Source organism: Oryctolagus cuniculus, chromosome 9, assembly GCF_051225735.1.
Source record: "Oryctolagus cuniculus isolate XC-2025 breed Fujian yellow rabbit chromosome 9, ASM5122573v1, whole genome shotgun sequence".
In the NCBI taxonomy this organism is placed as follows: domain Eukaryota; kingdom Metazoa; phylum Chordata; class Mammalia; order Lagomorpha; family Leporidae; genus Oryctolagus; species Oryctolagus cuniculus.
Window position 1 is genome coordinate 102,748,941 of NC_142875.1, and position 26,380 is coordinate 102,775,320.

General features: G+C 47.3%; 1 protein-coding gene and 1 long non-coding RNA gene across 5 annotated transcripts in view; both read left to right on the forward strand.

The window, feature by feature from the left end:
- Positions 1-26,380, forward strand: part of LPCAT3 (lysophosphatidylcholine acyltransferase 3) — a 139,471-nt gene that overhangs the window by 83,453 nt on the left and 29,638 nt on the right. For 2 of the 4 annotated variants that reach the window (XR_016213466.1, XM_089304515.1), the window contains exon 2: positions 11,913-12,070. Coding sequence is in view for 3 of the 4 variants with exons in the window: in XM_089304515.1 (XP_089160641.1) it covers positions 11,913-12,070 (158 nt within the window). In the remaining variant the exon portion in view is untranslated. Of the gene's footprint in view, positions 1-11,868; positions 12,071-26,380 lie in introns of those variants that run through there. The other 2 variants (XM_089304516.1, XM_002712747.6) reach the window with 1 other exon arrangement.
- On the forward strand, positions 18,013-21,168 carry LOC138843855 (uncharacterized). The gene is made up of 2 exons (XR_011378973.2): positions 18,013-18,168; positions 20,298-21,168. It is a non-coding gene; the product is annotated as an uncharacterized LOC138843855 (long non-coding RNA).

Consider the following 26,380-nt stretch of genomic DNA (forward strand, 5'->3'; position numbering starts at 1 on the left):
GGACCGTGCCTGCACAAGCCCTCCTCTGCAAAGCCTGCCCTGTCTCACAGCTCTCCTTTATGTCTCCTTTATGTCTCCACAGCTCTCCACCACGTCTGAGTGAACACATTCCAGTGAGTCTAACACTCATCAGTTGAAGGGGCTCCACTATTTTATCTACCACTAAGAATTAAAGAGCTACTGGGGGGCTGGCGCTGTGGCGTAGCAAGTAAAGCTGCTGCCTTCACTGCCAGCATCCCATATGGGCGCCGGTTTGAGTCCCAGCTGCTCCACTTCCAATCCAGCTCTCTGAGATGGCCTGGGAAAGCAGTGGAAGATGGCCCAGGTCCTTGGGCACCTGCACCCCTGTGCGAGACCTGGAAGAAGCTCCTGGCTCCTGGCTTCAGATAGGCACAGCTCTAGCTGTGGTAGCCATTTGGGGAGTGAACCAGCAGATGGAAGGAAGACCCTTCTCTCTCTCTCGCTGTAACTCTGCCTTTCAAATAAATAAATAGATCTTTAAAATGAAAACAGGGCTTTTAATTAAAAAAAAAAAAAGCTATTGTGGTGAGTGTTTGGCACATTGGTTAAGACCATGCTGGGGACAGCTGCGTCCCATTTCAGAACACCCGGGTTAGAGTTCCAGCTCTGCTTGTGATTCCCGCTTCCTGTTAATGCACACCCTGGGAGGCAGCGGTGGTGCTCAAGGACTTGGGTCTGCGCTGCCCACATGTGAGACCCAAACGGAATTCCTGGATCCTGGCTTCAGCCTTGGCCAGCTCCAGCTGTGGGAGGCTCCAGGAGAGTGTAACCAGCAGTGAAAGATCTCTCTCTCTCTCTCTCTCTCTCTCTCTCTGTCTCTACCTTTCAAATAAAAATGGAAATAAATTAACAAAAACATTTAAAATTTATTTATGTATTTGAAAAGTAGAGCAATGGGAAGGGTGGACAGCAGAGAGACAGAGATCTTCCATCCATTGATTCACTCCCCAAATGGCCACAACAACCAGGGCAGGGCCAGGCCAAAGCCAGGATCCAGGTACTCCATGCAGGTCTCCCATGCGGGTGGCAGGGGCTCAAGCGCTTGAGCCATCTTCCATTGCCTTCCCAGGCTCATTACCAGGGAGCTAGATCCGAAGTGGGACAGCCAGGACTTGAACCAGAGCTTTGCTATGGAATGCTGGCATCGCAAGCAGCTGAATCTCCTGCTGTACCACAAAACATTTTCAAAGCTGCTGATGAAGCTATCATATACCACTGATTCTAAGGTGCATCTCGACTTCAAGATCAGTAGAAGGTGGAGGACACTGTGCCTTAGAAATGGAAAAGCTTGCGGCCGGCGCTGTGGTGCAGCAGGTTAAAGCCCTGGTCTGAAACGCCAGCATCCCACGTGGGTGCCGGTTCTAGTCCCGGCTGCCCCTCTTCCAATCCAGCTCTCTGCCGTGGCCTGGGATAGCAGTAGAAGAAGGCCCAAGTGGGAGACTGGGAAGAAGCTCCTGGCTCCTGGCTTGGGATCCGTGCAGCTCTGGCCATTGCGGCCATCTGGGGAGTGAACCAACGGATGGAAGACCTCTCTCTGTGTGTCTCTACCCCTCTCTGTAACTCTGTCTTTCAAATAAATAAAATAAATATTTTTTAAAAAAAGAAATGAAGAAGCTTGGTATTTGTGCACATGTCTTCCCCAGCTGGCTCTGTGCTGGACCTGGAGTTGAAACACAGCTTATCTCTTCTTCTCACCAGTGATGGGAACTTGGGCTCCTCGCCTAACTTCCTAGTTTTTTTTTTTTTTTCTCTTTTTTAATTTTCACTTATATGAAAGGTAGAGAGGCCAAGGCAGAGAGATCTTCCATCTACTGGTTCACTTCCCAAATATCCCCAACAGCTGGCCAAAGCCAGGAGCCCAGAACTCATTCAAAATGTCTTGGCAGGACCCAAGTACTCGAGCTGTCATCTGCTGTCTCCCGGGGTGTGGATTAGCAGGAAGCTTAATTGGAAGCAGAGAAGCCAGGGCCCAAACCTGGCATGGAGATACGGGATGTGGGTGTCCCACCTGGCACCCCAGCTGCAGCTCCACACACCCATCCCAGGAAGGAGAAATCCACGTAGGAGACCTGGATTTAGTTCTGGGCTTCTGACTTCAGCCTGGCCCAACCCTGACTGTTGTGGGCATTTGGAGAGTGAACCAGCAGATGGAAGATCTTTTCTCTGTGTGCCCTTTAAATTAAATAAAAATAAAACTTTAAAGAAAGAGTTCTCTACTAAACCAGAAATCTTGAGACCAAGAGTTAGGTAGGAAGTCAGAAATGAGCTCATGTGTGTGTGACAAAGGCGCAAGGAATTGACATCTAGGTCCAGTATCTGCATCTCAAAATCATCCTGATAACCTTCCAGGGGCAGCCCAGTATCTGCACTTCAAACATCCTGCCCGGATCCTGATGACCTTCCAGGGGCTCCTGCCCCTTCTACCTGATAAACATCCTTCCTCTAAGGCAGGGTGACACTAGCCAGGCTTCCCCTGTCTGATAACCTTGGGGGAAAAACTCAGAAAAGAATTTTTCGTATTTACATCCAACAAGTCCTTTGTTCAGCTGGAGGAGAGCAGGAAGGAAGGCAAGACCCATTCCCTTAAAAACCCCAGCCTGGGCCAGCGCCACGGCTCACTAGGCTAATCCTCCGCCTTGCGGCGCCGGCACACTGGGTTCTAGTCCCGGTCGGGGCGCCGGGTTCTGTCCCAGTTGCCCCTCTTCCAGGCCAGCTCTCTGCTGTGGCCAGGGAGTGCAGTGGAGGATGGCCCAGGTGCTTGGGCCCTGCACCCCATGGGAGACCAGGAGAAGCACCTGGCTCCTGGCTCCTGCCATCGGATCAGCGCGGTGCGCCGGCCGCGGCGGCCATTGGAGGGTGAACCAACGGCAAGGGAAAACCTTTCTCTCTGTCTCTCTCTCTCTCTCACTGTCCACTCTGCCTGTTAAAAAAAAAAAAAAAAAAAAAAAAAAAAAAAAAAAAAAAAACCAGCTTAAATGTGCACTGCGCACTCTCTCTCAGGTCCTGTCTGGAGAGATGCCCATCCGGTCTTACAGATGTCCCTACCCTAATACACCGTGCTGTTTTGCTTTCCACTGCTCTCTGTCTCACGCCTGAATTCTTTCTTGCACGAAGACAAGGACCCTTTGCTCCTCTGGTAACACAAGGAAACTCTGAAGTGAAAGGCATATGGAGTCATTACAGATGCCAGCTAGGAAAAGAAAGGACCAAGTCCTGGCCAATTCCTACAGCTAGCAGCAGTTGGAAAATGTCCCTGTCCCGAGGACCAGAGCTGAAAGTGTTCTATATAAACCCTGGGGAGGGAAAGCACTGTTTTTACCTCCATTGCCTACAGATGGAGTGTTGGGGAGCTTTGGGTTAGGAGGAGGGGCTGTAGGGAGAAGTAATTGCTGCTTCTGGATTGGTTGGGACCAACAGACCAGAAAGTTTACCTGTAAACAGGACAGTAGCTGGCAGTGATCGGATTTAAGTCATGTTTCAGTAGAAACAGTCTTTCTGTTGGTTTTGCTCTCGGCTGTTAACTGATTAACTTCCCTTATCTCTCCCCCCACCCCTTGCCATTAAACTTAGGACATCTCAGAATTTTTATTTTATCAATTCCTACCACATTGTTATGAAACAAGCTTTTACTGAAGACCCTACAAGGAAAAATGGACACTGGGACCTTGATTTTCTGCTGCCTTCGGACTTGGACTTGGACTAGAACTTACACCATCAGCTCTCCTGATTCTATAGCTTTCTGGCTGACTGCAGATCTTGCGACTTCTTAGCCTCCATATTTCCATCATCGGGTGAGCCAAATCTTTGTTTATTTCTACATATCCACACTCATATCTCCTATTGGAGAGAGGAGAACCCAGACTAGTACAGATTTGGGGTACCAAGAGTGTTTCCAAAGGCCAGCTCTGTGGCACAGAAGATTAAGCTTCTGCCTGCAGCGCCAGCATCCCACATGGGAACTGGTTCAAGTCCCGGCTGCTCCACTCCAATCCAGCTCCTCTAATATGCCTGGGAAAGCAGCAGAAGATGGCCCAAGTCTTTGGTCTCCCATGTGGGAAACCTGGAAGAAGCTCCTGGTTCCTGGCTTCAGATCAGCCCAGCTCTAGCCATTGCAGCCATTTAGCAAGTGAACCAGGGGATGGAAGACCTCTCTCTGTCTCTCCTTCTCTCTATCTGTAACTTTGCCGCTCAAATAAATAAATAAATAAATTTTTTAAAAAATAAAATAAATATTGAAAAAAGAGTGTTTCCAAAAGAACAAAATTTTAAGGGTGAATTTTCTGAGTGGTTCTGAGTTTTTTTGGACTTGGCTCTCTAATCTGATTAAAGATGCTGATAACTCTTTCCTATAATAGAGTGATGATCATTCATGGTGTCATCTGGCAGCAAAGATATGCAAAATATCTCTACCGGGTACTCCTAATCAACCACTTGTAAGAAGCAAGGAACTGGGCCAGTGCTGTGGCGTAATGGGCTAAAGCCTCCACCTGCAGTGCCATCGTCCGATATGGGTGCCGGTTCACGTCCCGACTGCTCCTCTTTCGATCCAGCTCCCTGCTTAGGTGCCTATTAAGGCAGCAGAAGATGGCCCAAGTCTTTGGGCCCCTGCATCCATGTGGGAGATCCAGAAGAAGTTCCCGGTTCCGGGCTTCAAATCGGCCCATTGCAGCCATTTGGGGAGTGAACCATCAGATGGAAGATCTCTCTCTGTCTCCTTTTTTTGTGTAACTGCCTCTCAATTAAATAAATAAGTGAAAGTATTAAGGTAGGCATTTGGGGAAGTAATTAAGTCTGGAGAGTGCAGCTCTCATGGATGGGATTAGGGCTCTTATAAAAGGGCCTAAAGGAGTGGGTTCTTCCTCCTCCCATCCCTCTGCTGTGGTGTGAGTCCCTCCCAGAGGAAGCAGTGCCCATAGCACTGGAATCCAGAAGCAGAGGCCAGACCCTCACAAGACACCAGACCTGCCAGCACCTGGATCTTGGACTTGCAGCCTCCAACCTCATGAGAAATACATTTCTGCTGTTCATAAGTTACCCAGGCTTGGCTATCGTTAGAGCAGCACAAATGGACCCACGACGGGGAAAGGAGGAACGGGCAGAGATGCTGAGATGGCTGAAACAGGAAGGGCAGCAGTGGAGGAGCGGGGTCCCACCGACACGTTCTGCTCTTCCTGCACAAGGACTCCCACTTTGTTTCAGAATCATGTCTTCATGTCTCTCTTCCCACTCAACACAGAATTTCTTCCTGAGGCCAGGAGCTGCTTCTTCTTCGTCTTTATATTCTGAGAGTCCAGCACAGAACTGGACTTAGAAAGCCTCCAGGAATATGTTGAATTATAAACTAGGAAGTCATATAATCTTCATCTGCTCTTCTCCAGCTCACTAGTGAGCAAGTGCAATCGGAGACAGGGCTGCTGCATTGCAATGGTAGGAAAGACGCAGTGGGTGCGGCTGCCCACGCACCTGCGCATAACAGGCAAACAGGCACCTGCTGTACCAACACAGCACAGCCTCTGCCTCAGAACCCTAAAGGTATAAGAAGGGGCAAACAAGTCATCAACTGAAAAAACACAAATGAAACTTTCTCCAAGCCTCATTGACTGGATGGTTTAACAAATACTTTACTTATCTCAGCAAATCAGAGAATTTAGGACTCTTAACTTCTAGTCAAACACTCCAATTAAGTAAAACCTAGTAAAGTAGAAGGGAGGCACAACCTATAATTCTCCTTCTGGTTACAAATCCCAAAGGTGGGGTTGGTGCTGTCACACAGCAGGTTAGAGCCCCCGGCTGCAGTGTCAGCATCCCCTATGTACACTGGTTCAGGTCCCGGCTGCTCCATTTCTTTTTTTAATTTAAAAAGATGTATTAGAGTCAAAGACCTCCAGCCAAGCCTCCAGCATGGAGGGGTCTTCCAAGAGAGGAAAGAACTCAAAGAACCTTGAAGCACTGGGGCTTTTAAGTACAATTTTGAAGAGGAAAAAAAAAACTTAACAATCAGATTGACCTTCAGCTACAAGGCAGGGACAAAACCCATCAAAAGACCTGGTTTACAATCTTTTATCCTATCTGGCTTGCTCAAGATAAAACAAAAAATCATCCAGAAGGGTGGGATGGGTAACTTGTTTTCAATAATACACTGTGAGTTTAGGAAAATGAAATCACTCCTCCCTTGCTATTCTCATGGTAAATATGGAGATTCCTAAGGTAGGAGGGCAGACATTTTGTTCTTGCTAAAGATAACCTTTTTGGGGAAGGAAGCAAATATTTTACACCCCAAATTCCACTGGGATCCCCTGAATACCTACTAACCCTTCCCACTGCTCACCTCCTCCCTCAACACGATTGGACCCTAACATCTGTTAGGGGGGACTGGACAATGATCGCTCTGGCTGCTTCATGCTGAAAATGGACATTGTGGGGCCAGCACTGTGGCAGAGCAGGTAAAACTGCTGCCTGCAGTGCAGATATCCCATATGGGTGCTGGTTCGACCCGGCTGCTCCACTTCTGATCCTCTCTGCTATGGCCTGGGAAAGCTGTGGAAGATGGCCCAAGTCCTTAGGTCCCTGCACCCGTGTGGGAGACACGGAGGAAGCTCCTGGCTCCTGGCTTCAGATCGGCACAGCTTCAGCCATTGTGGCCAAGCAAGGAGTGAACCAGCAGATGGAAGACCTCTCTCTCTCTCTCTCTCTTTCTGCCTCTCCTTCTCTCTGCGTAATTCTGACTTTCAAATAAACAAATAAATAAATCTTTAAACAAGAAAGAGAGAGAGAGAGAGAGAGGAAGGAAGGAAGGAAGGAAGGAAGGAAGGAAGGGAAAATGGGCGTCTTCAGGAAGCGGAGTCAAGACAGGGTTGCAGCAGGAGGTGGCTTCTCCAGGGGGATGCAGTGCCAGCTGCAGAAATGGCTTCCACTGGAGGTTTCATACATGGCCACTTAGAATTTTACTTTTTTAAGTCTGGAGAAAACAAATCCAACATACAGAATCTAAAACCGAGGACAGAGTCATTACTAGAAGTCCTAAGAAAGGTGTCTAACTCATTAGCAAGTTTTTTCATTGAGAGGCAAATAGAAACTACCAGAAAGGGCTTGAAAATAATCAAGCGGGCTTTAAGGCCTTGCCAGTTATGAGGCTCAGACCTATCTCTCTACATGGGGTACATCTTAAGGGAGGCACCCTACTGACTTTCATTATCTAGCTGGCCTGCGAGGGAGTTGGCTTGCAAAGAACATAGGTGGCATTGCTCCATGTCTGACACAGCTCCCTGCCTGGAAAGCAGCAGAGGATGTCCCAAGTCCTTGGGCCCCTGCACCCATGTGGGAGACCCAGAGGAAGCTCCTGGTTCCTGGCTTTGGATCAGCGCAGTTCCAGCTGCTGTGGCCATTTGGGGGAGTGAACCAGCAGATGGAAGACTTTTCTTTTTCTCTACTTCTCTCTGTAACCCTGCCTTTCAAATAAATAAAATAAATCTAAAAAAAAAAAAAAAAAAAAAAAAAGTCAGGACCATGAACTACTGAACTACTACTAAGTATTGCGATCAAGTTAGAGAGTCCCAGTGACCAACATTTTTACTTAATTAGAGGAAAAATTAAGGATCTGGCACTGGGGCATAGGAGGTTAAGCCTCTGCCTGTGGCACCAGCATCTCATATGGGCACTGGCCCGTGTCCTGGGTGCTCCTTTTCCAAACCAGTTCTCTGCTATGGCCTGGGAAAGCAGCACAGGATTGCCCAAGGGCTTGGGTCTTTGAAACTATGTGAGAGACCCAGAAGAAGCTTTTGGTTCCTAGCTTCATATGGGCCCAGCTTTGGCCGTTGCGACCACTTGGGGAATAAACCAACAGATGGAAGACCTTTCTGTCTCTCCCCCTCTCTGTCTGTAACTCAATCTCTCAAATAAAAAAATAAAAAGTCTTTAAAAAAAAGAGAGAAAATAAATTTTCAGAGAACACATACATAGTATGGTAGTGTGTAATATACATGAATGTGAGTGGTATGTGTATTTATTGTATAGTGTATGAATATGTGTGTCTTCCAAGTAGCAGTGCTTTTTTTTTAAAGTTTATTTTTATTTATTTTCACCTACTTGAAAGGCACAGTGACAGAGAGAGAGAGAGAGAGAGAGAGAATCTTCCATCCACCTGCTCACCCCCGCACCAGCAGGGCTGGGCCATGCCAAAGCCAAGAGTCTGAAACTCCACCCAAGTGACAGGGGCTCAAGCACTTGAGCCATCATCTGCTCCCTCCCAGGATGCATTAGCAGGAAGCTGGATAGAAAGTATAGTAACCAGAACACAAATCAGGCACTGATGAGACGCAGGCATCCCAAAAGATGGCTTAACCCAATACGCCATGAGGTCCAACAGAGCAATGTATTTTTTATAGAAGATTCAGTTAACATGTTTAAACTTTATTTATTTATTTGAATGTCAGAAACACAGTTAGAGACAGACAGAGTTCTCCCAGGTGCTGGCTTACTCTCCAAATGGCTGAAACAGCCAGGGCTGGGCCAGGCCAAAGCCAGGAGCTGGCAACTCCATTCAGGTGCATGATGGCATGGAACCATCCACAAGAGCTACCACCTGCTGGGTACACACCAGCAGGAAGCTGGAATTCAGAGCATCACCAGGACCGGAACCCAGGCACTCCAACATGGGATGCAGGCATACCAAGCAGTATTCCAACAGTCATACCAAATACTTGCCCCAGTTAACTTTTTTTTTTTTTTAGTGTGGAAATCACAGCCCTAGAGAACCTTTCAATGTTGCTTAAATGAGAATGTCTGTTGCAGTAACATTTATAAAAGGAAATAAATAAATGACCCAGGTATTCTTCAGAAATACCATGAAAAAATGTGGTGTAATCATATAATACAATGCTATATCACAGAATGAGTGAATTACAGCTGTCAAAATTTTCATGAACAATGGTATTATGAAAAAACTATGCATGAATCTCAAAAACATTTTCACCAAGATAAACTTGTACTACATTTTTGATGCCATGATTGAAAATGATCTAGTTTGAAGCACTAAGAAAAATAAGACATCAGCTTGGAAAAAAAAAAAAAAGCCTCTAACATGAACTCCAGTAAAATTGAAGCAAGAATAAATTTATGATGACACTTGGGTGGAAAAATGGTGAAATCATTGATAACTTTATAAAAACTTTATGGGAACGATGTCCCAAAGAAATCGGCAGTTTACAAAGGAATAATTCACATTTTAAAAAATTATTTATTTACTTGAAAGGCAGAGTGATAGAGAGAAATGAGAGAGAGAAAGAGAGAGTGAGAGAGAATCCATTGGTTCCCTCCCCAAATGGCAGCAACAGCCAGGGCTGGGTCAGGCCAATGGCAGGAGCCAGGAACTCCATCCATGTTTCTATGTGTACAGCAAGGACCCAAGCTCTTGGACCATCTTCTATTGCTTTCCCAGGTACATCAGCAGGAAACTGGATTGGAAGTTGAGCATCCAGGATTCAAACCAGCAGTCTGTTATGGGATACTAGCACTGCAAACAGTGGCTTAACCAACTCCCCCACAACACCAGCATAAAAGACAATGTTGAAGATAAAGCCCACAGTGACATACCATGAACATCAACTTGTGAGGAAAAAATTAACTTTCTCCATGCCCTGTTTGAAAAGGCATATTACCATTAGAAACAATAGCCAACATGACAGATATCTCAACTGGCTCAGCATTCACAATTCCGACAAACTAAAGCAGAGCAAACCTTCCATTTGATGGAAACCAAATTTGTTGGCCCCGATCAGCTGCAGACAAGAGCAGGGCTTCAGTAGAAATCTTAAACATGGGAGATCAAGATCCTAAGGTGTCTCAATGAAGAAGTTATAACAGGAGATGAAACAAGGATTTACCAGTACAATCCTGAAGACAAAGCATGATCAAAGCAATGGCTACCAAGACGTAGAAATGGCCAGTCAAGGTGAAAACAGACTGGGCAAGAGCAAAGGCCATGGCAACAATCTGGGGAGATGTCCAAGACATTTTGCTTTGTGACTTTTTGGAGGGACAATAAAGTCAAAGCCAAAGTTTTAGCAGAAAACCCTCTGTGAACACCTCACCAGAGGCCTCTCTCCTGTGACACTGCTTCTGCTCATTCCTCTCATTCAACAAGGGCACTTTTCCAGAAGAATTTTTTAAAAATAAAAACACACACAAAAAACCACATTTATTTATTTACTTGAGAGGTAGAGTTACAGAGGCAGAGACAGAGAGAGAGGTCCTCCATCCGCTGGTTCATTCATTTAATGGCCACAATGGTTGGGGCTGGGCCAATCTGAAGTCAAGAGCCAGGAGCTTCCTTGGAGTTTCTCATGCGGGTGCAGGGCCCCAAGCGCTTGGGCCATCTTGCACTGCTTTCCCAGGCCACAGCAGAGAGCTGGATCATAAGTGGAGCAGCAGCTGGGTCTTGAACTGGTGCCCATATGGGATGCCAGTGCTTCAGGCCAGGGTGTTAACCTGCTGCACCACACTGCTGGTCCCACTAAATACTTTTCTAAACAAATGACATACTTCCTCCCCTGTAAAAAGGTGACTGGGAAGAATCGACAGACCTAAGTTTAAATTCTCTCTCTGCCGCAGGCTGGGAAATGAACGGAGCAAGGTCTTGAGCTTCTCCAAGCATCCGTTTCTCTAAGAGGACACGGTAATAACAAACACCCTGCTGCACAGACACATTAAGTGCCCTAGTAGGTAAAAAGTGCAAAGGGCTAAAAAAGCACGAGCTGTAATTGTCCAAGAATGCCCTGCAAATTCCAGTTATTACAAGAGTTCCTTTGTCTCAGACGCTCATGGAACCTTGATCCTGTCCTGCAGAGTGCTCGCCTTCACGGCCAATTACACGGTCATTGATGCTATTAATTGTGCGTCATCCCCACGCCTGGGCTTCGGGCTCACGATGATGCTCACAAACCCAGCACAGGTCCTGACACATGCTAAGTGCAACACACTTTTTTTTTTTTTAAGCCTTAACAAGGGATTACCTGTTGGAAGCGAGAATGGGAGGCAGGTGCAAAGAAAGGGCTCTGCCTTACGCGTCAGCGCCGTTGGAACACTATAGCATATGTATAACTCAGTGACAGCACTAGTTTAATTTTTAATTAACAGGTGCCCGTTCGGCATGTTTAGATTTCATCGCCTCCTACAGGAAGGTCACGTTTTACTACAGGAAACTGCATGAGGGAAAGGATCCGTGGGATAAAAAATAAGAAGGTGCTGCCGGAGCACCCGGCTCTCCCCGCACAGCCTTGGGCAGTGGCGGCGGCTCGCCTAACGGCTCCGGAACCGAAGAACGGCCGGGAAGCGCCGTTAGGGGGCGCTCGAGGGGCTGCAGCAGGAATTCCCGCCTCCCCGTTACATGCCCCAGTAACCCCAGCGCGCCGGCGACCGACAGTAACCTCGCGGTCGGGTGACGGCCCCCTCCCCGCCCCGACTCTCGCCTGCTCCCGTCTCAGCCAATGGGAAGGCAGCGAGCGAGCCGGCCGGACACTTGCCCTCGCGGACTCCTCCCCCGAGCAGTTAGATCCGAGCGGCACCGTCAGCGCGCCGCGGGCCTCGGACTTTTCCAATCGCCGCCCTGGGTCGCGGCTCCACGCCCCGCCCCGCCCTCGCCGGCCGGCGTTCCCTCTCGCCAGGAGTCACCTTTGCCTTACAAACGTTCGGGCCCGCCCTCTTCCTACCTTACCGCGCTAGGCCCCGCCCCCTGCACGCCTCGACCAATCACCGGGTGGGTCTGGCGGCGCTGGGCGGACCTGCAGCCAATGCGCACGCCGTGGGCGGGCCCCGGGCCGGAATTGGGGGTGAAGCCACAGCGTCTTGCCCACATTCGGGGCGCGCGGAGCTGGGGGTCCCCGGGGGGCGCCCGCAGTTAAGATGGCGTCCGCAGCGGAGGGGGACGTGGGGACGGTGGTGGAGCCGATGAGGGAGCTGCGGTCGGGTTTCGAGGAGCTGAGCCTTAACAAGTTGGCGACGTCCCTGGGCGCGTCAGAACAGGCGCTGCGGCTCATCATCTCCATCTTTCTGGGTAAGGACCCTCCGGCTTCCCCCTGCCCCCTCGCAGAGTCCCGGGGAATAGAGGAGGCGAAGGGGCAGGACCCCAGGGTCTTGCCGGAGCCACCCCAGGAGGGCTTTGGGGAGTGCGGGTGTGAACCCTGAAGCACGCCAGCCAGCTGTTGAGGGGCAGACAGAAGTCCTGTCTGGGGTCTGGGCGCGCCGTGCCCTCCGAGCCGCTTCACCTTCGCCCCCCGCCGCGCCCTCTGGCCCCTCGGACGGCGCCCACGGCCACCCAGGGTGCCGTGCCCCACCCTGGGCCCCACGACCTGCACTTGCTGGCAGCCCCCCGGAGTTCCTGTCTCTGGCCATGTGTCCTCCTGCCAGTGTATTGACACCCCGGACACAAGCGCGTGTCTTACCAAGGCTAGATGTAGGCCCCTCAACTTCGGTACTTCACTCCTTCCCCAGCCTCATAGTCCATACTTGCACATTCTGATGATTTTATATTACACTTTCATCTCTTTCCCGTCCCGTTTCTAGTATTTTCTTATGCCATATTGCCACCCCTCTCCCCCGGTAGCCACCCACCTGTCATTTACTCTGAATTATCTTTTTAATGCTTGGCTTGGGAAACAGGACTAACAACCCCCTTAAAAACTATCCATGCTACTCCAAGCGTTTATTACCGGAATGGTTCAAAGGATGTGGTGTATCTGAGTTTATGTCACAACAAGCGGTTTTAAAACTGGTTTATAGACTTTTTTTAACCACATCCTCCCCTTATAGTTTTTTAATATGTGAAGCAGCTTGGTACAATGAAAAGAAGTGTGGGCTTTGAAGGTAAGCGAATGAGATCCGGTGTAGCTGCTGCTTCTCATAGCTTAGCCTCCCTGGGCCCAATTTTCTTATCTGTGAATGAAGACAATGCCGACCACTAGGTAAGTTAGTCCTGTAGGAATGCAGAGCTGAAGAGCTGAGACCGATAGACGAAATAATTTGAGCAGTGGGAAGTCTGTAAGAAGGTTGTAGAACTTTAGTTTGGAAGGTTTCATGAAGGTTACAGAACTTTGGCTAGGAGAGTGGGTGGTGGCGAAGAATTAAGCAAGAGGTAAAGTGGTGATAAGGAAACCAGAAGGGCCGGAGCGGAGCGTTGGACATCTGAATGTATGAAGTGTTAGATAAAGTTGGGCAAATGTGGAAAGCCTTCCATGCCAGAAGGAAGTCTGGCATTTCTCCAGCAGTCAGTGGAGACCTTGACATATCATATCACCAAAGGGTGTTACCCCATCTAGATAATGGGAGAGGCATTAATTCATATTTAAACAAGCTTGCCTAATGTCGCTGTTATTTGTCTGTTACATATCAAACAAGGATGATCTTCCGCTCTCTTTAGCTCTCTAAAACTGTAAGGTGTTAGAGGTGGGAAGGACCTTAAGTTATGCAGTTTGCTCAATGTCACCCAGGCATGACCCAAATGTGTCAGCACCCCACTAGAGGGTTCTTTGTGCCACACTAACTTTGAACTTCCTGCTCTTGCTTCTGACCCAGGTATTTGTTGGAATTGTAGTTGGTGATTAAGAGAGTTGACATCTGATAGTTAGGAAGCCCATGGTTGATTTCTCAACTATAAATTGAGACTGTGACAGGAGCAGCAGCAAATTATCAGGAGCAACCTTGTTAAATGGAAGTAGGACTTGGAATTTATCTTTATCTTTTGTGTGCACGCCTGCTGGGCTGTTGTGGGCTACTGTGTACTGTCTGGCGCATTCGGCTGACTAGGAAATGGTTTTGTCCAGACTACCACCAATCAGCAAAGTAGTAAACACTAGTCTCTTACACCTGCCACACTCCTGAGCCCCCTTGCCTGTTTTCCCTGTTTCCCGTATCCTCTTTTCCCGTTTCGTATACACTTTTTTTTTTTTTTTTTTTTTTTTTGACAGGCAGAGTGGACAGTGAGAGAGACAGAGAGAAAGGTCTTCCTTTTGCCGTTGGTTCACCCTCCAATGGCCGCCACGGCTGGCGCGCTGTGGCCCGCGCACCGCGCTGATCTGAAGCCAGGAGCCAGGTACTTATCCTGGTCTCCCATGGGGTGCAGGGCCCAAGCACTTGGGCCATCCTCCACTGCACTCCCGGCCACAGCAGAGAGCTGGCCTGGAAGAGGGGCAACCGGGACAGAATCCGGCACCCCAACCGGGACTAGAACCCTGTGTGTCGGCGCCGCTAGGCGGAGGATTAGCCTATTGAGCTGCAGCACCGGCCTCGTATACACTTTTGCTGTCCGTAGCTCAGTATTTCTCACTGTGAGATCAACTTGGGGCTTCCCGTTGTGTCCTCACGTGGCTGGCAGATTGTGTTTCAGGCGTGGGTACATGTAAATTGATGAGCTGACATATGCATGGAAGGAGTGCATTTTGGCTCTCAGTGTCTCCCGTACAAAGGTTTTGCTGCTCCTGGGTGTTGGAACCTAGAAAGCAGCAGCCTTTCAGCAGTGGAGTTCTGGTTGCTAGAGGCACCAAGAATTTCTGTAGGCTAATATGGTTTCTGAGTCGCTCTCTACTGATTAGATCATTGGGGTTGAAAGCACCTCCCTCTAAAAACAAATACTCCCCGGGAAGAGTTAGCTATATCATTCATATTGTAAAGTATAAGTAACTTTTAATTACACATCCTCATTACTGTATTTTTTAACTATTTATTTATTTATTTGAAAGTGTTATAGGGGCTGGCGCTGTGGCGTAGCAGGTAAAGCCGCCAGTTGCAATGCCTGCAACCTAAATGGGCACCAGTTCGAGTCCAGGCTACTCCACTTCCGATCCAGCTCTCTACTATGGCCTGGGAAGGCAGTGAAAGATGGTCCAAGTGCTTGGGCCCCTGCACCTGTGTGGGAGACATGGAAGAAGCTCCTGGCTTCTGGCTTTGGATTGGCCCAGCTCTGGCTTTTGCGGCCATTTGGGGAGTGAACCAGCAGATGGAGGAAGACCTCTCTGTCTGCCTCTGGCTCTGTGTAACTCTGCCTTTCAAATAAATAAATAAATATTTTTTTAAAAAAAGGCAATTACAGAAAGAGAGAGAATCCTCCATCCTCAAATTCACTCTCCAAATGGCCACAACCAGGACTGGGCCAGTCTGAAGCCAGAATCTTCTTCCAGGTCTCCCATGTGGGTGCAGAGAACCAAGCACTTGTGTCATCCTCTGATGCTTTCCCAAGCACATTAGCAGGGAGCTGGATCAGAAGTGGAACAGCCAGGACTTGAACCAGTGTCCATATATGTCCCAAACCATAGCAGGCAGCAGCTTTACCCAGCATACCACAATGCTGGTCCCAATAAATCTTTAAAAATAAAAGAAGGAAGAAAAGAAAGGCAGAGTTATATAGAGAGAGGGAGACAGTGAGGTCTTCATCCCCAAGGGACCACAAAGGCCAGGGCTGGGCCAGGCTGAAGCTGGGATTCCGGCCTCCCACATGGGTGTCAGGAGCCCAAGTCCTTGGGCTGTCATCTGCTGCATTCCCAAAGCTGTTAGCAGGGAGCCAGATAGGAAGTGGAGCAGCTGGGACTCAAACTGGCACTTATGTGGAATCGTAGGCGGTGGCTTAATCCTCTGCGCCCCGACGCTGGCCTCAATCATATTATTGACCCTCTAAGGGCAGGGCAGTGGGAGCATATGAGCAACAGAGCTGCGCACAAAGGCATTATGGCCTGTGAGGGGGTAGGGAATGCACATGAGTTAAATCATAATAAAACTAATCGCCCCAATAAAAAGCAGAAACCTAAGTGCTGTATGAGAGGCACAGAGCATCATGAAATTTAAGGATGGGGCATTTCGTAAGTAAGGAACTTTGAAAGTTGAGCAAGGTTTCAGGTGACTGAGATGGTAAGACTTAAGGAAGAAGGTGAACAAAGGCCCTGGGGTAGGAATGTGTGGTGACACATTCAAGGAACAGTAGGTAGTCCAGCTCCACTAAAACAGGACCGAGGTACAGAAGTGAAGGAAAGTAGGCTATCACTTTTAATTGTGGAGCCTTGGAAGCTTAGGCTAAGGCATTCATACCTCAGTGGGTGAAGAGGAACCACTGGAGAGTCTTGAATGGGGAATCATGTGACTGGAGCTGAATTAGGAAGGCCATGCCACATAGGGTGATCTGAAGTTAACACAGACCGGAGGTAGGGAAACTAAAAAGGAGCAGTGACCCATATAGGAAGTTATAATGACTTAGAGACAAAGTAGGGATCTCATGAGTTATTTTAGGAATACAGAATCTCCTGCATGCGCTCATGCCAGAAACCTGAGCACCTACCCCCGTCCCTCGCTCCCCACGTTCCTAGTCAACAAGTCCTATCACTCTGCCCTTCAGACCTCCAAATGGTGTCTCAAGTCCGTCAGCTCTTCTCCATTGCTGCAGCCGCCAACTTCCGATCCGAAGCACCCGAGCAGCCTTCTGACTCGTCCTAACCCTGTTCTTGCCCCCTCCAGTCCACTCTGCCAAAGCAGCCAGAGTGACCCGATGCTGTGCCTTTCCTGCTCAGAACCCTTCAGGCGGGTAAGCCCTGCCTACCGCTGCAGCCTCGTCTCCAGCCAGCTGCTGGCCATGCTGCCTGGCCTCCTTTCAGCTGCTCAGAAAGGGCGATGAGCCTGGCGGCCTCAGAGCCTTTGCACGTGCTGACCCCACTGCCCAGAAGGCTCTCGACTCCTTTACTCACCTGCCAGCATCCTTTTCCTCTTTCAGGCCTCCGTTCAAATTGTCACTTCCTCTGTGAGCTCTTCCATGCCTCTCGTTGTAAATTATGTCCCCCGTTGTGTTTTCTCGTGGATTGGAGTTTCCTTACAAGTGTATCTTATATATTTGTAGGTGAGGACAGAACCATGTAAGTTCTGTTCACCGCCCTGTACCCAGAATTTAACACAATACTTGGCTTATAGAAGAGGGCCAGTAAATATTTGTTGAGTAAATGAATGTGTAAATGAATGACGTGGCAACTGATTAACTGGTGTAGTTATTTTTAAAAAATAACTGTCCTTCCGCCCAGGTAGCCAGAAAAATAATGCTGTCTTTCACAAATACACAGAGGTCAAGTGGAGGGTCAGATCTTGTTCAGTGCCAGATAATGACCAGGTTTGGGATTTGCTTTAGGTTCCAAAGGCACTTCTGAGGTAGCTTGGGAATTGCAAAGACTGGTCTTCAGTTCTGAAAGGGAGTTGGGCTAAAGATAGTTTGGGGAGCCAATATTGTTATAACTGAATCAGAGAAGGAATGAAATATATGCTAAAGCTCATATAGAGAAGAGAATTGAATTCACATGGATTATGTTCATGTTGCTACTCCTTATTGAAAATAATAATAGCTGGCATTTATTGAGAATTTGCTGTGTACTGAACCTTGTCCTAAATGCTCAATAGGTGATTCCCCACCTAAACTTGCCAATTACCCATAAGGAAATTACAGTACTGCTAGGGTCTCTTTGTGCAGATAGAAAACTAGGGCCTCCTAAGGTCATGGAACTTGCCTAAGGTCACACTGGAGTCACTGCTCTTTCTTCTTTTTTAAAAAATTATTTATTTATTTATTTATTTGAGAGGTAGAAATACAGGGGTGGAGGGGACAGAAAGGTCTTTCGTCTCCTAGTTCCCTCCCTAGATGGCTGCAATGGCTGGTGCTGGGCCAATCTTAAGCCAGGAGCCAGGTGTTTTTTTCTGGTTCTCCCAAGCAGGTGCAAGGGCCCAAGCACCTGGGCCATCCTCTACTGCTTTCCCAGGCTGGAGCAGAGAGCTGGATCGGGAGAGGAGCAGCCAGGACACGAACTGGCACCCACATGGGATGCCGGCACTGCAGGCAGAGGCCCAGCCTGCTCGAGTAGTGCCACAGTACCAGCCCCTGGAGTCCCTGCCCTTGACCATATTGGGACTGGGAGGAGCCCATGGCAGATGGAAAAGATAAATGCCCTTGATATCCTTTCCTCTTTTCACTCTCCCAAGGTTAAACCAAGATGTAATCAGCATATGAGATCCTCTCAGCTTCCAAAGCTAGAGCTGGCCAAATGGAGCAGATGACCGCCCTGCTTAGCCTGAGTGTCTCTGGTCTTGGCGGGGACTGTGGCTTGGCTTCAGAATGATCAAGAAGTACAGGCAGCGGTAAGAAGTCATTCCTCTGAGGTTCAGAATTAGCCTCGCTAAAGTTAACGCTCTTTAAAATCAATGTAGATTCTGCAGTTTAGCTCTCGTTGGGCCAAAGTCAGGTCTGACCCTTCAGAAAAAGTCCATTCAAAAAAAACTTTTTTTTTTTTTTCAGTACAAAAAGCTTTCTTCAGGTAGCACTGAAATCACAGTATAAAGAGACGAAAATCAAGCTACATGGAAATTAAACAGCATTAACTAAACAAATGGGACTGACCATAACACAGAGTCCAAAAGTTGTATTAATACAAAATAAAGGCGGTTGTCCTAAATGACTTTTTTTTTTATTTATTTATTTTTTTATTTTTTGACAGGCAGAGTGGACAGTGAGAGAGAGAGAGACAGAGAGAAAGGTCTTCCTTTTGCCGTTGGTTCACCCTCTAATGGCCGCCGCGGCCGGCGCGCTGCAGCCAGCACACCGCGCTGATCCGATGGCAGGAGCCAGGTGCTTCTGGTCTCCCATGGGGTGCAGGGCCCAAGCACTTGGGCCATCCTCCACTGCACTCCCTGGCCACAGCAGAGAGCTGGCCTGGAAGAGGGGCAACCGGGACAGAATCCAGCGCCCAGACTGGGACTAGAACCTGGTGTGCCGGCGCCACAAGGTGGAGGATTAGCCTAGTGAGCCACGGCACCGGCCCCTAAATGACTTTTAAGGCCTCTTCCAATTCTGAAAGTCTGGGTATATTACTGCTATGTTTTTAGACTTTATTCTAACTCATAGGCACAAAGTTCTTGAGACTATAAAACTCCCCAAATGGCAGCAACAGCCCGGGTTGGGCCAGACCAAAGCCCGGAGCCAGCAACCCTATCCAGGTCTCCCCCGTGGGTGGTATCTGCTGCCCCTCAGGTTGTAGCTTGGCAGGGAGCTGAGAATGGACTCTGATGATATGGGATACGGACACCCCAAGGAGCAGCTTAACCCACTGCACCACAGCACTTGTCCTGGGAATTTCTTTTAAATGTATTTTTTCAATTTCTGTTTTTGATAGCCAATATCTTACATTGTAGAAAACTTTGTGTTTTGAATTTCAGTATAATTTCATTGTCAAACATAATCATTTCTTTCCAGAATCGTGAGGAAATTAGGGCCCTTGAGATTATTTGCATAACCTTATTTGCAAGAAAATTACATAGCCACTGACATTAAAGCATGTCTGGGCAGCCATGGGAACTCATTTGAGAGGTTCAGTCCAGCCACCTTTTAAAGATGGTATTTGGTTTTCAGACAGAAAATGATGAAGCAGGTATCTGGCCTAGTGGTTAATATACTCACGTCCCACATCCAATTGCCTGGGTTCGTACTTCCACTTCTCACTCCAGCTTCCTGCTGATGCAGACCCTGAGGGGACCATGGCAGTGGCCACCCATGAGGGAGACCTGACTTGAGATCCCAGCCTCAGCCCCAGTGGGGTAGCCATTGCAGGCATTTGTGGAATGAACCAGTGGATGGGAGCTCTATGTGTGTGTGTGTGTATGTGTGTCTATCTCTGCCTGCCTTTTATTTTATTTATTTATTTATTTATTTTTTTTTTTTTTTTTTTGACAGGCAGAGTGGACAGTGAGAGAGAGAGACAGGGAGAAAGGTCTTCCTTTGCCGTTGGTTCACCCTCCAATGGCCGCCGCGGTCGGCGCGCTGCGGCCGGCGCGCTGCGGCCGGCGCACCGCGCTGATCCGATGGCAGGAGCCAGGAGCCAGGTGCTTTTCCTGGTCTCCCATGGGGTGCAGGGCCCAAGCACCTGGGCCATCCTCCACTGCACTCCCTGGCCATAGCAGAGAGCTGGCCTGGAAGAGGGGCAACCGGGACAGAATCCGGCGCCCCGACCGGGACTAGAACCCGGTGTGCCGGCGCCGCTAGGCGGAGGATTAGCCTAGTGAGCCGCGGCGCCGGCCTCTGCCTGCCTTTTGTATAAATAAATAATTTGAAAAGAAAATGGCATTTCAGCTGGATCTGAAAGGGGGAGATAAGATTCTAATCGTGTAGAGGATACGAGGACGAGTTTTCCAGCCACACAGAATCAGGAGCATATATGGGAAGATGGGGGAAAGTGGGGAAAACCCAAGGAACAGCAAGTTGTCCTCTTTGGCAGGAACAACAGAAGAGCCGTAAGAGAGCAGTAGAGAAGAACCTGATGAGACAGATGGCAGAGTTGAGCAGTACCAGGTTCATTGTCCTTAGAGACCTGTGGGCCTCCATTCAAGCTCTGGACCCAGTAAGAACCAGCTGTGCCACCACAGTTCTTTCACCATCTCCTGTTCCCGTGTACACTCACTGGCTGATTGCTACACTTCAGCCATCCATTTCCTCAGGTTCCCAAAGGTCAGTTTTACTACAAAATTGAGGTTAAGGGTTGAGCGAATTATCTGATACATCATTTCTAGAATTATATTTCATTTTAACAAGCAGCAGTACAATATTTTGAGACAACATAAAATTTATATAGATTTGTAAAATAAGAGTCATCAAAGACAGCTCCTATGTCTTGAGGACTCGGGCTTACTGCTTGTGTGCCTGTGCTCTGGAAAACTTTGAGAACTATTGCTCACTGGGATGCCATGAGGATTAAGCATGATAAACTATGTAAACACTTGAGCATGATCCACAGCAGTAGTTTTAAAAAACTATTCTTCCCTCCTCTCAGTGGAAATCTGTCTGCTCCTTTTCCAAGGAGGCTCTTGGAACCAGTGGTGTCTGCCCGTCTTGGGAATATGTTAGAAATGCATGTTCTTGGGTCTACCCTACTAGACCTACTGAATAAGAAACTGATCAGGGACCCAAGAATTGGCCTTTTAACAAACCTTCCAGGTTATGCTCATCCTCTATAGTTTGAGGATGACTGGTGGAGGGGATTTCTTCATGTGCCTGTTTTGTAATACTTGATCGTCTGATAGTATCTTTGGCTTTTTGAAATGTTACTGTACCCTGTGATCTTTGGAATAAACAACACTCACATAGTTTTATCCATTTGCTGACATCTTTTATTATTCTCTAAATGTTATTATTGGATCACATAGTTAATGCCATTAACGTCACTGTTATTTTTATTGACTTGAAAGACAGAGAGACAAAGATCTTCCATCCACTAATTTGTTCCCCACATGCCTACAAAAGGTGGGGCTGGGCTGGGCCAGGCCAGGTCAAGAGTCCAGAACTCAATCCAGGTCTCCCATGTGGGTGACAGGAACCCAAGTACTTGAGTCATCACCTGCTACCTCCAGGGGTGCACACCAGCAGGAAGCTGGAACCAGAAGCTGAACCAGGACTCAAACCCAGTAGGTGTCCCAAACAGCACCTTAACTGCTGTGCCAAATGCCTACCCCTGCTTCACACTTTTTTTTTAAAGATTTATTTTTAAGCAAAATAGAATCATCATTTGTTTTTATTTATTTGAAAGGCAGAATTAGAGAAAGAGACCTGCCATCTACTGGTTCGCTACTCAAATGCCCACAGCCACTGGGCTAAGCCAACCCAAAGCCAGGAATCAGGAACTTCATCTGAGTCTCCCATGTGAGTACAGGGGCCCAAACACTTGAGCCATCGTCTACTGCCTTCCCAGGCCATTAGCAGAGAGCTGGACCAGAAGTGGAGCAGCCAGGACATGAACCAGCACCCATACGTGATGCCAGTATCGCAGGCAGTAGCTTTACCCACTCTGCCACAACACCAGCCCCTTCTTCACACTTTTAATGGGGTTGAATACAGAGGAGTTTTTCAAAATTTGTTTTTTTTTTTGTCCTAATAGCTCCATCTTTACTTTCTGTGTTGTATCAACTGCCTTGAGCAACATAACGTTCTCCTAATTGATCTCCTAATATTTCTTTTTTTTTTTTTTAAGATTGATTTATTTATTCAAAAGGCAGAGAGAATCTTCCATCCACTGGTTTACTCCCCAAATGGCTGCAACGGCCAGAGCTGGCCTGATCCAAAGCCAGGAGCCAGGAGCTTCTGGGTCTCCCACGCAGGTGCAGGAGCCCAAGCATTTGGGCCATCTTCCATTGCTTTCCCAGGCCACAGCAGAGAGCTGGATTGGAAGTGGATTAGCCAGGACTCAAACTGGCACCCCTGTGGGATGCCAACACTGCAGGAGGCGGCTTTACCCACTGTGCCACAGCACCAGCCCCCTGATATTTCTTAATAGTTAATAAATTGTGACTTGTAGATTTAACAAAAATTAGGTGTCCTGGTTGCAGCTGCCAGGGAGAGCTGTCCTGATACCAAAAGAAACTTCTGAAGCATAGGCGGTGTGCGCGTGTGTGTTGACATTGTCCAGCAGTTGCTGAAGTCAAGGACCAGAAGGTTTAGACCTGCTTAGAGTTGTCATGGTGAAATAACAATAACATCCCCTTCAAAGTTTGTCTATGATTTGTATATCCCAAAAGATGTTGTTTATGTGTTTATTTCTTCCTGTTTTCAAAACAGGTAGTGGGTGTAGAGAGTAAGAAACAAAGAAAAAATAATTTCTGGATAAGAATTGCCTTTTAGCTTAAAACATACTGCTTTTCATCTAAGTCCCTCCCTATTCAAGCAGTAGCTTTGAAGATGTGACGCTCTAGACAGCTTGAGTAAAAGACTCTGTGTAAGAACCATGTATGTGATCTTTGCGAGTAACAGGTGTTTGATAGAAATGCCCTTGCTTTATAACTATAGGACCAGTTTGTCACAGTGGGTAGAAGATTAGGCCAAAAAAGATCAGACCGGGGTTTGTTCTTGGTTCACATGAAGTTTTCAAGTAGACTCTAACCGTAAGTTTAAATTAAAAAATAAAAAACTTAGGGGCGGGCTGTATGGTATAGTGGATTAAACTGCCACCTACCACCTGTGACGCCGGCATCCCATATGGTTGCTGGTTCTAGTCCCGGCAGCTTCAGTTCTAATCCAGCTCTCTGCTAATGTGCCTGGGAAAGCAGCAGAAGATTGGCCCAGTACTGGGGTCCCTGCACCCACATGGGAGACCTGGATGAAGCTCCTGGCTCCTGGCTTCAGCCTGGTGCAGCCCCAGCCTTTGCAGCCATTTATAAGTGAACCAGCGGACGAAAGCTCTCTCGCTGCCTGTCCTTCTCTCTGGTAATCTGCTTTTCAATTACATTAAGTTAAATTAAAACTTAAAATGAAAAATAAAGAGCTTAGAGCCAGCACTGCAGCACAGCAGGATCAGTCATAGGTTGGAGAGTGAACCACTGGGTGGAAGATGGATCTCTCTCCCTCTCTCTCTGTGACTCTACTTTAAGTAAGTAAAGCTAAAGGGTTGCAGTTGCAAAACAGAATGAGGTTAAAGAATAGAGTGCCTTATCCATCTTTTAATATAATACTAAAAATAAATGAATTTTTTTTAAGTAAAGATTTTTTTCAGTACCAGCCATTCATGTTGCTATAGCATTTTCCTGAGAAAATGATAGTGGGTCCTGTCTACATAAAATTATATATGATGTAATCTGGCAATTAAGAATTTGTCATAAAAATAGGGGAGTCTTGTGCATATATTTTATAGAAATCTTAGAACATTCAGTCCCAGAAGGTTAAGGGATTGTTATTGTTACTTTCTTTTCTTTCTTTCATTTTTTTGAATGCAAGTAAATGCCCCTGAAAGGTTAAAGTCTTGATCTCTATGTTTGTATCTGCCGTAGTGAGAAGTGGCACCCTTGTAGATCTGGTAAATGTTTGTAACTCTTGAGGTTTCCAATTTCTGCTGTGATAGCAATTCTAAACTCAGATGGACTTGGGCACCACTCTGATTTGTCCATAAATATAAAACTACTGGTTACAAGCCAGCAAGCAGAAGCCAACTGGAATGCTGCCCTTGAAGCCTTCTACGACATATGCCATGGACAGAAGAGGAAACGATTGATTCAAGTTGGAGTGGAGACACACTGGGGCCCTGACCAAAAATCCTGAGCCAGGAGAGGTACTAGAAATCATTTCCCAGCGAAAGGATAATCAGACACTATTGTTTAATTCTTCATTGATCTTTGTCTCTCTGAAAGAACAGGAAAGAAAAGCAAAACATGGGAATTCCTAGATGGTGTGCTTTTTTTGTTTGTTTGTTTTATGCCAAAGTCTTCTATTTATTTTTATCAGATTCCAAAATCTAATTTTTATTATATTTTCAAGAATCTTCCCCAGATGCTGATTATTTCCAACTGGGATGGTCATTGATACACTGGATTTCATCAAAACTTTAAAAACTTGAGTGTATCAAAAAATATTTGTGAATCATGTATTTGATAAGGGGCTAGGATCTAGACATATAAAGACCTCTTAGAACTCAAGAAGCCAATCTAATTTAAAAATGGACAAAAGATATGAGTAGACAGTTCTTTAAAGAAGACGTACAAATGGTCAATAAACATATGGAAGGATGTTCAGATTAGGAAAATGCATGTCAAAACCACAATGAGATACCTCTCCACCCACAAGGATGACTGACTGTAATCAGAAACACAACAGAAAAAAAAAATAAGTGTTTGGTGAGGATGTGGAGAAACAGGAACCCTCATGCATTGTGATGGAACTGTGAAATGGCACAGCTATTGTGAAAAGCAGTTCGTCACTTTTTGCAAAAGCTAGGCATGGGTAACCATACGACCCAGCAGTTCCACTCCTAGGGAGAGACCCAAGAACATAGAAAGCCTGTGTTCAACAAAAATGTGTACACAAATGTTCACAGCATTATTATAATCCCCCAAAAGTGGAAATAACCCAGTGTTCCACTGTTGAATGAAATAAAATGTTCTGTCCATACATTGGAATATCATTTAGCCATCAAAAGGAATGAAGTATTGATACAAGCTACAACACTAGGGAACTTTGAAAACTTTGTGCTAAGAGAAAGAAGCCAGACACAAATGACCACATGTTGTATGAGTCCATTTACATATGTGAAACACCCAGGATAAGCAAACCATAAAGACAGAAAATAGGTTGGTGCTTGCCAGGGGATAAAAGGAGACCTGAAGTGGAAGTGGCTGCTTGGAGGGACAGGCTTTCTTGCTGGGGTAATGGACATGTTCTGCCATGAGACAGTGGAGATTGTAACACAACACTGTGAATCTTTTCAATCCACTAAAATGTACGCTTACAAAGAATGAGGAAGGAAGAACTATGCATGATCACAGAAAGAAAAAAGCCTCGGTTCACATAGGCATAGAAGGAACAGTAAGATCGGAGACAGATTGTGAGCGGCCTCAAGTGCCAAGCTGAAGAAGCTGATTTTCATCTTGCAGAGTCAAAAGCCACTAGGATATTTAGAGCAAGGAATGGGATGTTCAAAACACCGTTACAGGAAGTTAAATGTGGTGTCTGTGTGTTTGTGTGTTTTAAGACTTACTTATTTGAAAGGCAGAGTTGCATGGGGCAGGGGGTGGGGAGGGAGATCTTCCATTTGCTGGTTCACTTCCCAAATGGCCCCAAGAGCTGGGGCTGGACCAAGCTGCAGCCAAGAGCTCCATCCAGGTCTCCCACATGGGTGGCAGCTCTGCTTTCCCAGGCGCATTAGCAGGGAGGGAGCTGGATCAGAAGTGAAGCAGCCAGGACTTGAACTGATTCCCATATGGGATGCCAGCACAGCAGGTGGCAGCTAAACCTGCTGCGCCACAATGCTGGCCCCAGGAAGCTGAATTTGTAAAATGCAAAGGAGGATACTGACAGCCAGAGAGGTAGAGGTTTCTGTAGTCATAGATTTAGCACCCAAGGCTTCCGGCTTCGTCAGTGACACTGGGTGTGTGTGTGAATACATCCTCATGAATGTATGTGGACTATACAGTACTCTGGGGAGGCTGAAGCACTACTGTGAATTCTGAAAACTAGAAGGGTAATATGGCAGAGTAGCTTAAAAAAAATAGAGCCTGGAGTAGGCATCTAGGTTCAAATCCCAGCTGTGCTGCCCACCAGCTCTGTGACCTTAGGGAAGTCACCAAACCCCTCTGTGCTGCAGTTTTCTCGTCTATAAAATAAGGGTACTGAGGGCAACATTGTGCAGTGAGTTCAGCCACACCTTTGAGGCCAGCAAAGTACTGGTCCAAATCTCGGCCACTGTGCTTCTGATCCAGCTCCCTGCTAATGCGTCTGAGAAAGCAGCGGAAGATGACCAAAGTACTGGGGCCCCCGCAACCCGCATGGGAGACTCAGATAGAGTTTCAGGCTCCTGGCTTCAGCCTGACCCAGCCTTGGCTGTTG